Raw genomic sequence first — 13,695 nt, 5'->3', positions numbered from 1 at the left:
GAAATAGGACACAAAGTGCTGGAATAACTCAGCAGGTCCGGCAGCATCTCTGGAGAACATGGATAGATGATATTTCAGGTCAGGACTCTTCTTCAAACCAAGCCAAATGATGGACAACACCAGATGGGGAAATTTAAGTTAAAGACATTACATCACGTTTACCTGGTTCTTGATCATTTAAATTGTCTTAGCACTAAAAACAGTATAACTTTGTTACGCAGTTTCCAGTTTAAATGTTAATAGACTGTCAGTCATGTTATCAGAGCCTGATCGGTATTCATATTTAAGCATGGATCCCGCTAGCCTCTGGCACTTGTCTTCTCACCCATGCAGATCACTCATTTGGGATTACAACCCACAGCAAGGCAGCAGCATTGGTACAGGTAAATCATTACGAACTGAGTTAAATCAATCCTTTAATGCCTGATAGTTTTCAGGTTCTGACTGGCAGCTGTGCTTTAACCAAATTTTAATTTAAGATTTTCATTATTCAGTTTTCTCCTTGCTTTTCATTTGTTTGCTGTGGTTCAAAAGCTATCTGGCTTTAATGGCATTTATGCACCAAATAGTAAGTTGATTTTTCTTTATTTTCTGTCTGCTCCTTTCCATTTTCTTTATGTAGATTTCTTAAACCTATATCATATGATATTTCCTACGAGAAAACAAAGTTGTTCTATGCCGGCCTGCACTTTTGTAATTGTGGCCACTCCTAGAGTGGTATGACTGCAAATGCTTTTATCTCAACAGTTAGTGAAGCAGCATTAATTCCAAAAATGTATGGATTCTATTTTAAAATGAATGCTTACTTCCTTCACAAGCCCTTTCCTAGTTATAAGTACTGTGGACTGAGGATTTCAATTGCTGGAGATATGTTACTGTGCATTCACTATTTATCTGTTTTCCTCCCCTTCAATATGTGGTATGGATCTGCACTAATTGTATATCAGCCTAAGATTTTCAAATTGTCGTATTACATATTTCTTAGAGTTTGATGCCATTTATCAGCTTGTGGATAATTTGCCATCAATTAATATATATGGATATATAGGGCACCTATCATTTGTAGATCCCATATAACAGTGTAGGCTGCACTTGCAGTGTTTCATTGCTACAACCAGACAGTTCTTGAACGCTGTCCTCCCTTGACCAAGCACAAGTAAAATACTTTTTTTCATTCTGTGACTTCCTTGTTATTTGCAAAATGCCTTGTTACATTTACCAAAATACTTGCAGATTCACACACTTACACTGGGGAACTTTGTCGATTTCAAAATTAACCCTAATAAATTTTTACCTGGGTGCCAATCTGCATAAGATTTCCTGAAGATTGGTAATGTTGAGTCGCACAAACATTTTATTTTGGATAATTCTTTCAGTTATGCACATGAAAAATATTAGTAGTTATATTTTGTTACTACTGGTTCTGGAAAATTATTTAAAAAAATATGCTGCCAGCAAAATAAATTAAAATGACAATATTGGGCTTTGTATGTATATCACATATGGTCAACACATTTGAGAGCATATTGCAAAAATGATTCTTTTCACTGAACACCATAGTACCGAGCAAGCTCATCCCTAAACTTCTAGACATTGGTCTTGAGGCCTCCATCCACAACTGGCTTCTCGAGTTCTTGACTAGCAGATATTTCATTCACCTAGACACTGGTGCCCCTCAGGGTTGTGTGCTCAGTCCCTTGCTCTACCTCCTGTACATCCTGTGACTCGACAACACCAAGCACAATGCCAACTCAATCATTAAGTTTGTCGATGATAAAAATTTAACCTGGTGGATCTACAACAATGATGAGACAACAACAACAAAGAGATCGAGAACCTGGTGTCATGTTGTCAGGTCAATAATCTAGCCCTTAACATCAGCAAGATGAAAGACTTGGTTGTTAATATAAGGAAGTGAAGGGGTGAACGCTCACTGTCATCAACAGAGACACTGCAGAGATGGTTAACCAAACTCTTAGACATTCATATCACCAGCAACTTGATCTGGTCCCTTCACACAATGATGCGACAATGAAGACAGTGCATCAGCATATTTACTATTCTTTGGTGTCTGAGATGATTCAGTACGTCCATGAGGATTCTCTGGAACTCTTTTAAATGTGTTGTGTCAAGTATTTTGACGAGGTGCGTCTCAGCCTGATATATTAACTGTTCTGTGCTTGATGGTCTGAAGCTGCAGAGAGTGGTGAGCACTGCCAGTCCATCATAGGCTTGTCACTTACTTCCATCCAGTCCATCTTCATGGTGCATTGCATTAGGAATGCTAGAAGTATTGTCAAAAATGTCTGCCACCCTCATTATTTTCTTTTCCTTCTTCTATCTCCTGAGAGATGATATGAGAGATTGAATAATTGGAAGTCTAGACTTAAGAATAGCTTCTTCTCCATTGCTATCCAACTCCAGAACAAATTATTTATTTCACATCCAAATTCACAGAGGTGTTGCTCTGCATGGAATGGAATAGAATACTTTATTGTTACATGTGACTAGGCACAGTGAAATGCACAATGTAAACAAATAGCAGCTAACTATGGCGCTGACAAAGTTACAAAGCACGCCGGCTCCTTATTTTGTTCCACCCCCTCGGGGCTGTCCCCCCACGCCGAGTCCTACATTGTTCTTCCTCTCCCCCCCCCCATGGCGGTTCCCCCCACACTGGGTCCTCCATTTTTCTTCCTCTCCCCCCTCATGGCGGTTCCCCCCACGCCGGGTCCTACATTGTTCTCCTCCCCACCTCCCCCATAATATTTTTTTCGCTACTCAGATTTTGCATTATAATCTTCCCTCGTTTTGCACTGTTATGGTACATTGTTGTATTTATCATTATACGTTTTGCTCAGCGAGCTTTATGTGAACAAGGAATTTCACTGCATTCTGCTGTATTTGATAATAAACTAATCTGGTCTGTCACTTTCATTTTGTACATAAACTGAGTAATCAATTTAATCAAATAACAATACGCTATGTTACCAATTCAGGTTTTTATGTTAAATGGAGAGTGTTGATCAAACATGAGGAGAACTCACTGTTCATTAAATACTTTGGAACATTTTACACCCATAACAAGGTTAATTGTTTTGTATTACAAAGTAATTCTTCAATACTTCACCAACGTTTGGATTAGATCATGTTCTCAGATGCTACCATGGGATTTGAAATACAACTGTCTCTCATTGCTTCCCTGGATATAAATCCATGGGTGTCCTTTTCAGTGACCCATGCTCCCTGTATGGTTGAGTGGCGAGAGGACTCTGAGTGACAGAGACCCCGGGAAGGAACAGGATCTCTGGTTGGATCTAAGATTCAAGGGGGTGGAGTTAGGCCCTCATGTTCTTAGTAGAGGGAATGTATTTTAAAAAAAAGGACAAGGCAGACTGCAAAATTGTATACCTTTCCTGCTTGCTAATTACCGCAGGGAAGCTTGGTGACATTTCACAGCTGTGCCCTTACTTGTGTTGTTGGAAGTGTGTGTGGAGAGGTGAGGCCGCTCTCCGTCCCCAAAATAAACTCAGCTGATAAACATCCTTGAGGGTTCTCCTGCCCGTCCCACGGGAAGATGGAGCATTGTTTATCATCAGCAAGTGCCATAAGGTCGCATGGCATCTCCCCCCCCCCCCCCCTCGCCCACCATCGATGTGCAGTGCAGTTTGCCAGCAGCCCAGCTGGCTCAACTGAGTCAGAGATTTGACAGCCCTGAAGACAAACAGAGCAGCGCACATTGCAGCCACAAACTCTCAACTAGGCAAGGATGGGCCTTCAGTCGAGTGATCCCTCCCAGTAGGGTTGAGTCATGTAAGGAACAGTAACAATCCACTTACCTGCACTTATCCTTTTAACCAAGGTCAGCGACCCCATTGATACAAATGATCATGTTACATATACCAGCCATCTGGCCCCTCAGCTCAGGGTATTCGTGCTCTGACTCTGGCCACAGCTCTGGGTCCAGCAGCTTTTGTGTTGCAATGCACGGGTGCAGAAGGCAGATTCGCTCGCATTGTTGTTACCAGTGGTTCTCTGCAGAACATGAGATCAGCATGTTTCACCTCAAAAAATGTTCTGCTAATATGCACCAATATTCCATGTCAATTTTTTCACAGCAATCTTTGAGGTGTTAGCAGTTTTGGAAATAAACGGCAATTTAGTTCTGAACAAAACACAATGGTAGAGACACTGTTGAGATGGTTAACTACTTCAATCATGTTTGAGTTGGGCTGAAGGTCTTGTTTCAGTGCTGTATGACTATGGAATTGTATGTGCAGTGGTGAGGTTGCAAAGAGGTTCAAAGGGAATGTTGGAAAGTGAAGTGAGCATGGCGGATTGGAACACAAGGAGCTGTAGATGCTGGAATCTTCAGCTAAACACAAACTACTGAAGAACTCAGCGGGTCAGGCAACATCTGGGAAGAGAATGGACAGGTGACATTATGAGTCGGGACCCTTATTTTGACCCCCTTCTTCGGATATTATGTCAGCAAATTAATTTTCATGCGATCGTGTGCTTATATTTCACAGGGAAATGGTCAACGCATGGTTTGCTGAAAGAGTGCACACGTCAAATGAAACGGCGAGGGACGTAAACTCCATGCATCACAAGGCCTGGCCGGAAATTCTAACCCCAGGGACTCCTACCAGAAAAATCTCAGCTTCCGAATTCGACAGACCTCTCAGACCCATTCTTGTTAAGGATTCGGAAGGGGCTTTAACATTTGTCTTTGATTCCAACAAGAAGGATCATATGCCGTTAAAAGTTCATAAACCTGGCTGTGAGACCACACCAGTCAATGATCAGTGCTCCAGACTTTTAGAGCTTGTCAAAGACATCTCCACCCATTTAGATGTTGCAGCACTCTGCCACAAAATCTTTCTCCACATTAACGAAGTGATTGCGGCTGACAGGTACTCGCTTTTCCTGGTGCACGAGGACAGCTCAAATGAAAGGTTTCTTGTCAGTGCACTCTTTGATGTTGCAGAGGGATCCACCCCCGAAGAGGCTTCAAACAACTGCATTCGGTTAGAATGGAACAAAGGGATTGTGGGATACGTGGCAGCTACTGGGGAACCACTGAATATTAAAGATGCGTATAAGGTTTGTAGGTGCCTTTATTTACTCCTGATGCAGAAACAAGCTTGATTACTCCATAAATCATTGATGGTGCATTTCCTTCTTATGTTAAGCTCGATAGAGCAGTCTTACACATTTTGACATGGATTTATTTGCACAATCAAGGACATTTATTTTGACGTGAATAAAATACATGATGTCGGTACAATAAAATGGAACTGAAAAACTGCACAGAAATATTAAACAGACCTTGGTGTATCAAAACATACTCAGGATTTAAATTTAGAAAATCATAATATTTAGTTTTGATTTTAGCTTTCAGGAAGACTGTTTCTTCAACAATCACAAATGGTAAACACACCAAGGAGAAACAAATGCCATCAAATGCTCGTCATATGTTAACCCCATCGTCCTCAGGATCATTCTCGTAAACCTCCTCTGGAGCCTCTCCAACACCATCACATCCTTCTTCAGGGGCTCAAAACTGCTCACAATACTCCAAATGCAGTCTGACCAGTGCCTTATAAAACCTCACCATTACATTCCTGATTTTATATTCTAGTCCTCCCAAAATAAATGCTAAGTTTGTAGTTGCCTTCCTTCACCAACACTCCCAAGTCCCTTTGCACCTCTGATTTCTGAATCCTCTCCCCATTTAAAAAATAATTTACGCGTTTATTCCTACTACCAAAATGTATGACTCCACACTTTGCTACACTATATTCCATCAGCCCTCACTCTTCCAAACCTGTCCAAGTCCTTCTGCAGAGTCCCTGTTTTCACTACACTACCAGCCTAACCCGCTATCTTTGTATCAGCCACAAACTTGGCTAAAAGCTTTCATTTCCCTCATCCAAATCATTGATATACAACATGAAGAGTAGTGACCACAGCACCTGTGGAGCTCCACTAGTCACTGGCAGCCAACCAGAAAAAGCCACCTTTATTCCTACTCTTTGCCTTCTGCCATTGAGCCAACCTTCTATCCAAGCTGGTATCTTCTCTCTAATACCTTAGGCTTTCATCTTCTTTAGCAGCCTCGCTCGTGGCACCTTATCAAAGGCCATCTGAAAATCAATAACTTCAATAAATGCAGGTTTAAATTTAAATAAGGAAATAACTGATTATTGTCGACATCTGTAACTGCCTTTTTAATTTCAAACCTTCCTCTTATAAATATACTAAGCTGCCAGCCCAGCACTCTAGAAATATCAAGAAGAGAGTCCCAGTAAACAATGGGGAATAAATCTCCAGCACTAAATTCCATTTGTGAGCATCCATGCACTGGTGCATTGCAGATGATTATTTCTCTGGATTCCCCCTTTAAATACAAACATAATATCCAGGAATAAGTAATGAAAACAAATATCTCCAGGGTTAAATATCCTTTTTAAGCAAGGGCTGCTTTTTATGTGAGTCAAGTTGCAGACTAAAGATTAATAAATGCAAGGGTAAAAAGTCTATAATCTAGTGTAGTTAATATTGCATGACAATTATTTTTTTGATTGGGTAAATAATTGGAAATTTGTCATTTATTGTTTACTATTGCTTCTGTATGCAATCATTGATAATGTCTTACAATGTCTTCTATAATTCCACAGGACTCCAGGTTCAATGCCGAAGTCGACCAGTTCACAGGGTATAAGACACAGAGTATTCTCTCCATGCCAATAAAGAACCACAAAGGGGAGGTACCTATCTATTACAATATGATTTCTGACCTATTTGTGCTGCTGTATTGAGGAGCTCAGAGATAATTTATATTACCTTCTGTCGTGCCTTCAGATCTTGATGATTTCATGAGCTCATATCTGGAGCAGTGCAGAACATTCAGTGTGATCTTACCAGACACTGTACAGCTCCAGTATTGCTTGTAGGGATTAATGCAGCAAACCCTGCAAATGCTCGGCAAGATCTGCAGGAATTAAAACCGAACATAGGCACAAAATGCTGTAGTAACTCAGCGGGTCAAGCAGCGACCCCTTCTTCAGACTGATAGTCAGGGGAGAGGGAAACTAGAGATATGAAAAGGCACAAAGAAAAAATGAATGAAAGGTATGCAAAGAACAAATCAAAGCCCTATTAATTGGAATAAGGATGAAATAATAAATTACATTTGCTTTGTATCGCAGCATCCTACTTTTTCTTTGTGCTGCCTTGCAATATATCAATATGACAAGCAGCAAATCAACTACATCTATCTTCATTTGCTTTGGCAATTTCAATCCAATTTACAGTAACAAGGTGATATTTTTCTTTTAAAATTCCAAAATGCAATATCTGTGAGAGGTGGTTCAAGGTGGCATGCCACCATCAACTCCCAAGCAGTTAGGGATCGGCAAGAAATAATTCTTGCCAATGACATCCCAACCCACAAATGAATTTTAAAATGGTGCAGGGGAAAAGGGGATGATAATGGGGTAAATAAAGGTCAACTAAAGATGGCGTAAATGGTTGTAGAAGGATAGTAATCAGAAAATGTTGAACTCATTGTGATGCTCAAGGACAGAGATATCAAATAGAAACGAGATGTGGAACGAAATGAGTGTTGCCATTTCTTCCATTTTTGTAAATTAGATCAAGAAGCATTATCAATTGTGCACTAAGATTTTGCTGGTAACAAGACTGCAGTTGAATTGAAGGGTGTTTGGATCAAAGTATTTGAAGGTGTGTCCTTCTGGAGTACTATAAGATTAGTACAAACCCAAATAGTTTGGCATGGTTTTCCTACAATAGTCAAATAATTGAAATATTCTTAATAATAACACCTGTTAGAGTATTGTTAGTTTTAGTTTAGAGGTACCTTAACGATACAGCATGGAAACAGGCCCTTCAACCCATTGAGTCCATGCCGATCATTGATCACCCATTTACAGTAGGTTATCCTACTCTTCCATTCACCCTTTACACACTATGGGCAATTTCCAGCAGCCAATTAACCTACAAATTCATTTGTCTTTGGGATTTGAGAGGAAACCAGAGAATTCGGAGGAAACCCACATGGTCACAGGGAGACACAACTCCATGCAGACACGTCAGGATCGAACCCGGGTCTCTGGTGCTGTAAGGCAGTAGCTCAACCAGCTATTCCATTGTTCTGATATCAAGTAGTGTGAGTTTCCAAAATTGATTATTATTGTTTCGTCCACAATAAATTTTCATAAAGGAAAGGGTAAGATTGATTTTTCTTTGACAACTTGAATGCAATCTGTACCATGCAATTAAAGAATTGACCATCTTCACTGAAGAAGGGTCTTGACCTGAAACGTCACCCATTCCTTCTCTCCAGAGATGCTGCCTGTCCCGCTGAGTTACTCCAGCATTTTGTGTCTACATTCACAAATTAAGTACCCACTTTCATTTGTGTTTCATTGATTGCACAAAAGTTACCATTTGATTGAATCCAAATCTCATACACTTTAAGTAAAAATGTAAATTATGTAAGAGAAATTAGTTATGTTGCTCTTAACATCAAAATACCTTGATTCGCAATTAAATAAGAAAATAAGGCATTTTTAGGTGCTTTCTGTTGGTTTTTAAAAGCCTCAATCCTCTAGGGAGTTTGCTTATTTGGTGATTGTTGTGGAAAATATTTGGGGATGGGAAGAGAAGCAAAGAGGCAAAATGGGGAGTGAAGAATGGACAGAACATTTTTCGAGGGTGTGATGGTGAAAGGAACTTGTTTTGAGAAAGATTGATGTCTTGGGCTTCCCAATAGCAGCCCAAGTAGAATGGTGCCCTTTTTGTAAGACAGAAGTAAACGTCAAACCTCAGGATATTACCTACTTCAATGTACTCCTCCTATGGGAACCAGATTTATGTGTGGCATCATGGTGCATGCCCAGTGGTTTCCATGTCTCCTCACTTTAAACCCAAGGGGAAGTCATATTAAATATCTAGGAATGTACTTTTGTTTGTACAAATGTGATTACTGTGCTTACTGGTATGGTTTTAAATAAAATTAGTAAATAATTAGTAAATGTTATCTTATAATAGAATATTTCCAGGTCAATATATCTTTTGTTAATTTGGAACGTTTGGTAGATTTATTATTATTACAGCTATATTTAATTGCTGTACAACCATTTCTGTTTACAGGTAGTTGGTGTTGCCCAGGCAATCAACAAGAAATGTGGAACTCATGGAACATTTACCAAAAATGATGAAAAAGTAAGATGATATAATTTAAGATTATTTGCTCATTCCATCCATTCAGACTATTGTGATTGTGAAGGACAGGCAAGCATATTTGATCTTACTGTCTGCAGGTTCCCCTCCATGATGCATGTTATTCTTCTGGAACTTTCTATCTTGCGGCGCTCTGAGTGTAAATTCAAAAAAGGTGTGCACTATTTCAGGAAGTCAATTCATCTTCAAGAGCAATTAGGGAAGGACAATATTTTAGCTTTAGAATTGATGCCCAAATCCCATAATAAATAAATAAATAATACGAAGATAGACACAAAAAAACTGGAGTAACTCAGCGGGGCAGGCAGCATCTCTGGAGGGTAGGAATGGGTGATGTTTCGGGACGAGACCCTTCTAACAACCCGAAACATCACCCATTCCTTCTTTCCAGAGATGTTGCCTGTCCAACTAAGTTACTCCAGCATTTTGAGTCTATCTTCAGATTAAACCAGCATCTGCAGTTCCTTCTTACACATAATAATTAATACAAAACCTTTCATTTTCGATTTACTATTGTTACATTAAATACTGAGTCTAATCATTTGAAATTATTGTTCTTTCATGGTTTGTGTATTTAAATTTGCAAATCAAGTTATCTAAAGAACATTTACATTCAAACAGAACTGCACCAGATTGCTATGCTAGAAACAAGGTACTGCAGATGTTGGTTTACAAAAGAAGATAAAAAAAAGTGCTGGAGTAGCTCAGTGAGTCAAGCAGCATCTTTAGAGAACATGGATAGGTGATGTTTTGGGTCGGGACCCTTCTTTAGATCGAAGAAGGTTCCCAAGCTGAAACATCACCTATCCATGCTCTCCTATGATGCTGCCTGACCGATTGAGGTACTCCAGCACTCTGTCATCTCCAAATTGGTATGCTACTTCCCAGTTCAATGTTTGAGTTCAAAAGAATCAGAAGCCTTGGTTTCTGTTCTTGGAGCTATTAGAGTGGCTGTGATTGGTATTAATGTGGACTTTCATCTCTATTTTTTCCTTCACCTCCAGGCCTGAAACAGTGAATTAATATAAGCTAGAGTTTCAAAATGGTGAAGGGCACTAAGTGATGATCTCAAATGGTGTCATTGATGTTGCTGGGATATTTATCCCTGAGGTTTTTATTGTTCTTCCGGGTATTATGGTCATCATCATTAAATGATAAACAAGAGATTGCTTTAATCTGTATTAATGTCAACATGATTCAACTGTGAGAACATTGGCCTCTGAGTCAGAGAGCACAGTACACGTTTCAGTTCAAAACTTAAATGTAGAAGGTAGGGTAATGTTTTTGGTAAATGCACCATCCTGAATGGTATTGAAATCATATAATCTAAGACCAGAAGAGCAAAAAATGTTGCCCATTGTACCTGTGCTGGGTGATTGGAAATGTTTCCCGAGGCTATTTAAGACATGGGATGGTAAAGTGAAATTGTGGTTATTTAATCTTCTTACTCAGCTGGATGTGCAAAATATCTTCGCAATATTTTACAAAAATTGAAATTATGATTTTGCAATGGTCATTCTGAGTGTTAGTTCTCTCAGGTGTCATGGTACATAAAGTACACTGTAGAGTACACCTGAATGCTTGAATTCAGCTGGCTAGGAATTTTCTTCCTCTATAAGCAGGAGATTAGAGTCATCTTTGTGACCAATATTCTTCTCACAAACATTGTGAAAAATAGATTCCTTCATTTGGTCTCTATCAGATTTGTGTGCAGATCTGCCATATATTACTTGTGAAATATGTTGAGATGCTTTTGAGAAATGGTGAGTCTGTAAATATGGAACTTTGATTTCTGCTGGAAATCTTGATCATTGCAGTCGCGGTAGAATAGCGATTACAACATTTAGTTATTGTTGAATGTAGTATAGATTGGTTCATGTGTCGTTTGCATCTACAGTGAAGCTGCTGTATCCCCAATTTTTCAGTCCCCATGGACCATTATGCCACATAAACTAGCCACTGACTGCCAGATTTGTCTGGACATGAATACATACTGTAGTCTCTGTGACATGCATTGGCGACACCAGACTACTTATTCGGCACATTTCTAAACATGTCGACTGTGGAGCTTTGTTAATCCAGCTTTTATGATTTATTCCACTGTGTAAATTGCTGAACAAATTGATTCTTTCTCGGTAATTCAAGATTTAACTTTGAATTATTTAAATGAAACAGGAGGAATTAGAAGGTAGTTCATAATATCAGTATTTTCCTGATGATTGGTGTGTAGCACTAATATTCCAATTGTTTCAGGATTTTGCTGCCTATTTGACATTTTGCGGGATTGTCCTCCACAACGCCAAGGTGTACGAGACTTCTTTGCTTGAAAACAGACGCAACCAGGTAATTCCTAAACTGAGATGACATTGCAGTACCTCAGCATTAGCACAAATGCTAGACATGAACAATTGCTTGGGAAGGTGCAGTTGGGGAAGCTGCATTAACAGTGGGAGAAGTGGGGTGGGGCAGGAGGGCAGGTGAATTCCTGTAGTCTATTCTGTAAGATGCAAAACACTGGGAAAAAAATAATGCTCATACTCTTTCTCCAATGTATTCAGCTTTTCTATTGAAGTTTTAAACTGTATCGGACCCCCATGAAAACTTAATAAAAGGTGATCTCTGTGGAGAGAAAATCAGTTGCTGCCTGGCCGGCTGAATATTTTAAGCATTTTATGCCCTTGTTCCTCAAAAATTTGATCTTTTAGTTTTGTTTAGTTTAGAGATACAGCGCGGAAACAGGCCCTTCAGCCCACCGAGTCCGCACTGCCCAACGATTGACACTATCCTACACGCATTAGGAACAAGTTACATTTTATACCAAACAATTAACCTACAAACCTGTACGTCTTTGGACTGTGGGAGGAAACCGAAGATCTCAGAGAAAACTCACGCAGTCGTGGAGAGAACGTACAAACTCCATACATACAGCACCTGTAGTCGGGATCGAGCCCGGATCTCTGGCACTGTAAGGCGGCAACTCTACCGATGCACTGCCATGCCGTCCCAGGAATTTAAATCAAATGTTGCTTTCCAAATTATTTTATCCATTTACCTTGCATCTTCCGTGCACATTATAACAAATATTGCATTTTGTCCAAAAAATGAACAAATCACAACAGAAGACAATCAGAAATATGTATAATTATTAGACGTGCTTCCTGGTCTTCAGTTAATATTAATTTTCCTCCAAAGAGCTAGGAGATGTTAATTTAATGAAACTACTGACTATTTTGTAATTAAATAACTTTTCCTATTTTTACCACTTTCCTACAAAAACAAAAAAAGATAACACCACAACTGAGTAGCAAACAAATTGGGTTTAGCTAAATTAGCAGCTATATTTAATAGTTTTTTTTTTATCAGACTGCCTCTGATTAATGGCACCAAATCCCAATTTACATAAAACAAAATATTATTTTAGTTTAGTTTAGAGGTACAACGCAGAAACAGGCCCTTTGGCCCACTGAGTTCGCACCGACAAATGATCCCCGCACATCAACACAAGCCTACACACAGTAAGGACAATTTACACTTGTACCAAGTATACAAACCCAAGCCAATTAACCTACAAACCTGCACGTCTTTGGAGTGTGGGAGGAAACCGAAGATCTCGGAGAACGCCCATGCAGTCACGGGGGGAACATACAAACTCTGTACAGATAGCACCCGTAGTCAGGATCGAATCCGGGTCTCTGCTGCTGCAAGTGCTGTAAGGCAGCAACTCTACCACTGCGCCACCATGCTGCCCATTACTAGCACCATTTTGGTGTACTAATTTTCTTCAATGAAAATTCATTTTTTAGGAGGCATGTTTTTAGCTTTACTTCCTAGATTTAAACTCAGTGCCAACTATTCAACATAGTTCACTACAAAGCAAGCTCCTGAAATGAGGATGCATTGCTTGGTTTGGTTTATTATTGCCATGTGTATCCCGGCACAGTGAAAAGCTTTTGTTTGCATGCTATCCAGTCAAAGAAAATAATATACATGAATTTAATCAAGCTGTTCACAGTGTCATAGTGCTCAGAAAAAAGGATAAAGGGTCCAACATTTAGTGCAAATAAATAATATTGAAGTCCAATAAAGTCAGATTAAAGTAAGTCGGAGGTCTCAATGAGATGGATGGGAGGTCAGGACTGCATCCTAGCTGACGAGAGTACCATTCAGTTGCTTGATAACATCTGGGAACAACTGGTGTCGTGTGCAAACCTGTAGATTGTGTTGGATTGGTATTTAGCTGCACAGTCGTCAGTGTATAAGGAGAATAGTAAGGTGCTGAGAACAAATTCTTGCAGGGCACTAGTGTTGAGAATTATCATGGAGGATGATTTTAAACTTATCCACACAGACTGTGGTCTGTGGGTCATGAAGTCAAGGATTCGGTTGCAGAGGTGACTGCTGACTCCAAGTTCCACAAGTTTGGAG

The 13,695-nt window shown here is 39.6% G+C and overlaps 1 protein-coding gene across 4 annotated transcripts in view; it reads left to right on the top strand.

The window, feature by feature from the left end:
• pde5ab (phosphodiesterase 5A, cGMP-specific, b) overlaps positions 1-13,695 on the top strand; it is a 92,073-nt gene that overhangs the window by 15,999 nt on the left and 62,379 nt on the right. For all 4 annotated transcript variants that reach the window (XM_078402406.1, XM_078402389.1, XM_078402381.1 and 1 more), the window contains exons 2-5: positions 4,533-5,106; positions 6,684-6,773; positions 9,181-9,252; positions 11,524-11,613. In XM_078402406.1, coding sequence (XP_078258532.1) covers positions 4,533-5,106; positions 6,684-6,773; positions 9,181-9,252; positions 11,524-11,613 — 826 coding nt within the window. The remainder of the gene's footprint in view (positions 1-4,532; positions 5,107-6,683; positions 6,774-9,180; positions 9,253-11,523; positions 11,614-13,695) is intronic.

This window comes from Rhinoraja longicauda, chromosome 1, assembly GCF_053455715.1.
Source record: "Rhinoraja longicauda isolate Sanriku21f chromosome 1, sRhiLon1.1, whole genome shotgun sequence".
Lineage (NCBI taxonomy): Eukaryota > Metazoa > Chordata > Chondrichthyes > Rajiformes > Arhynchobatidae > Rhinoraja > Rhinoraja longicauda.
This window is presented reverse-complemented; position numbering and strand designations above follow the sequence as displayed.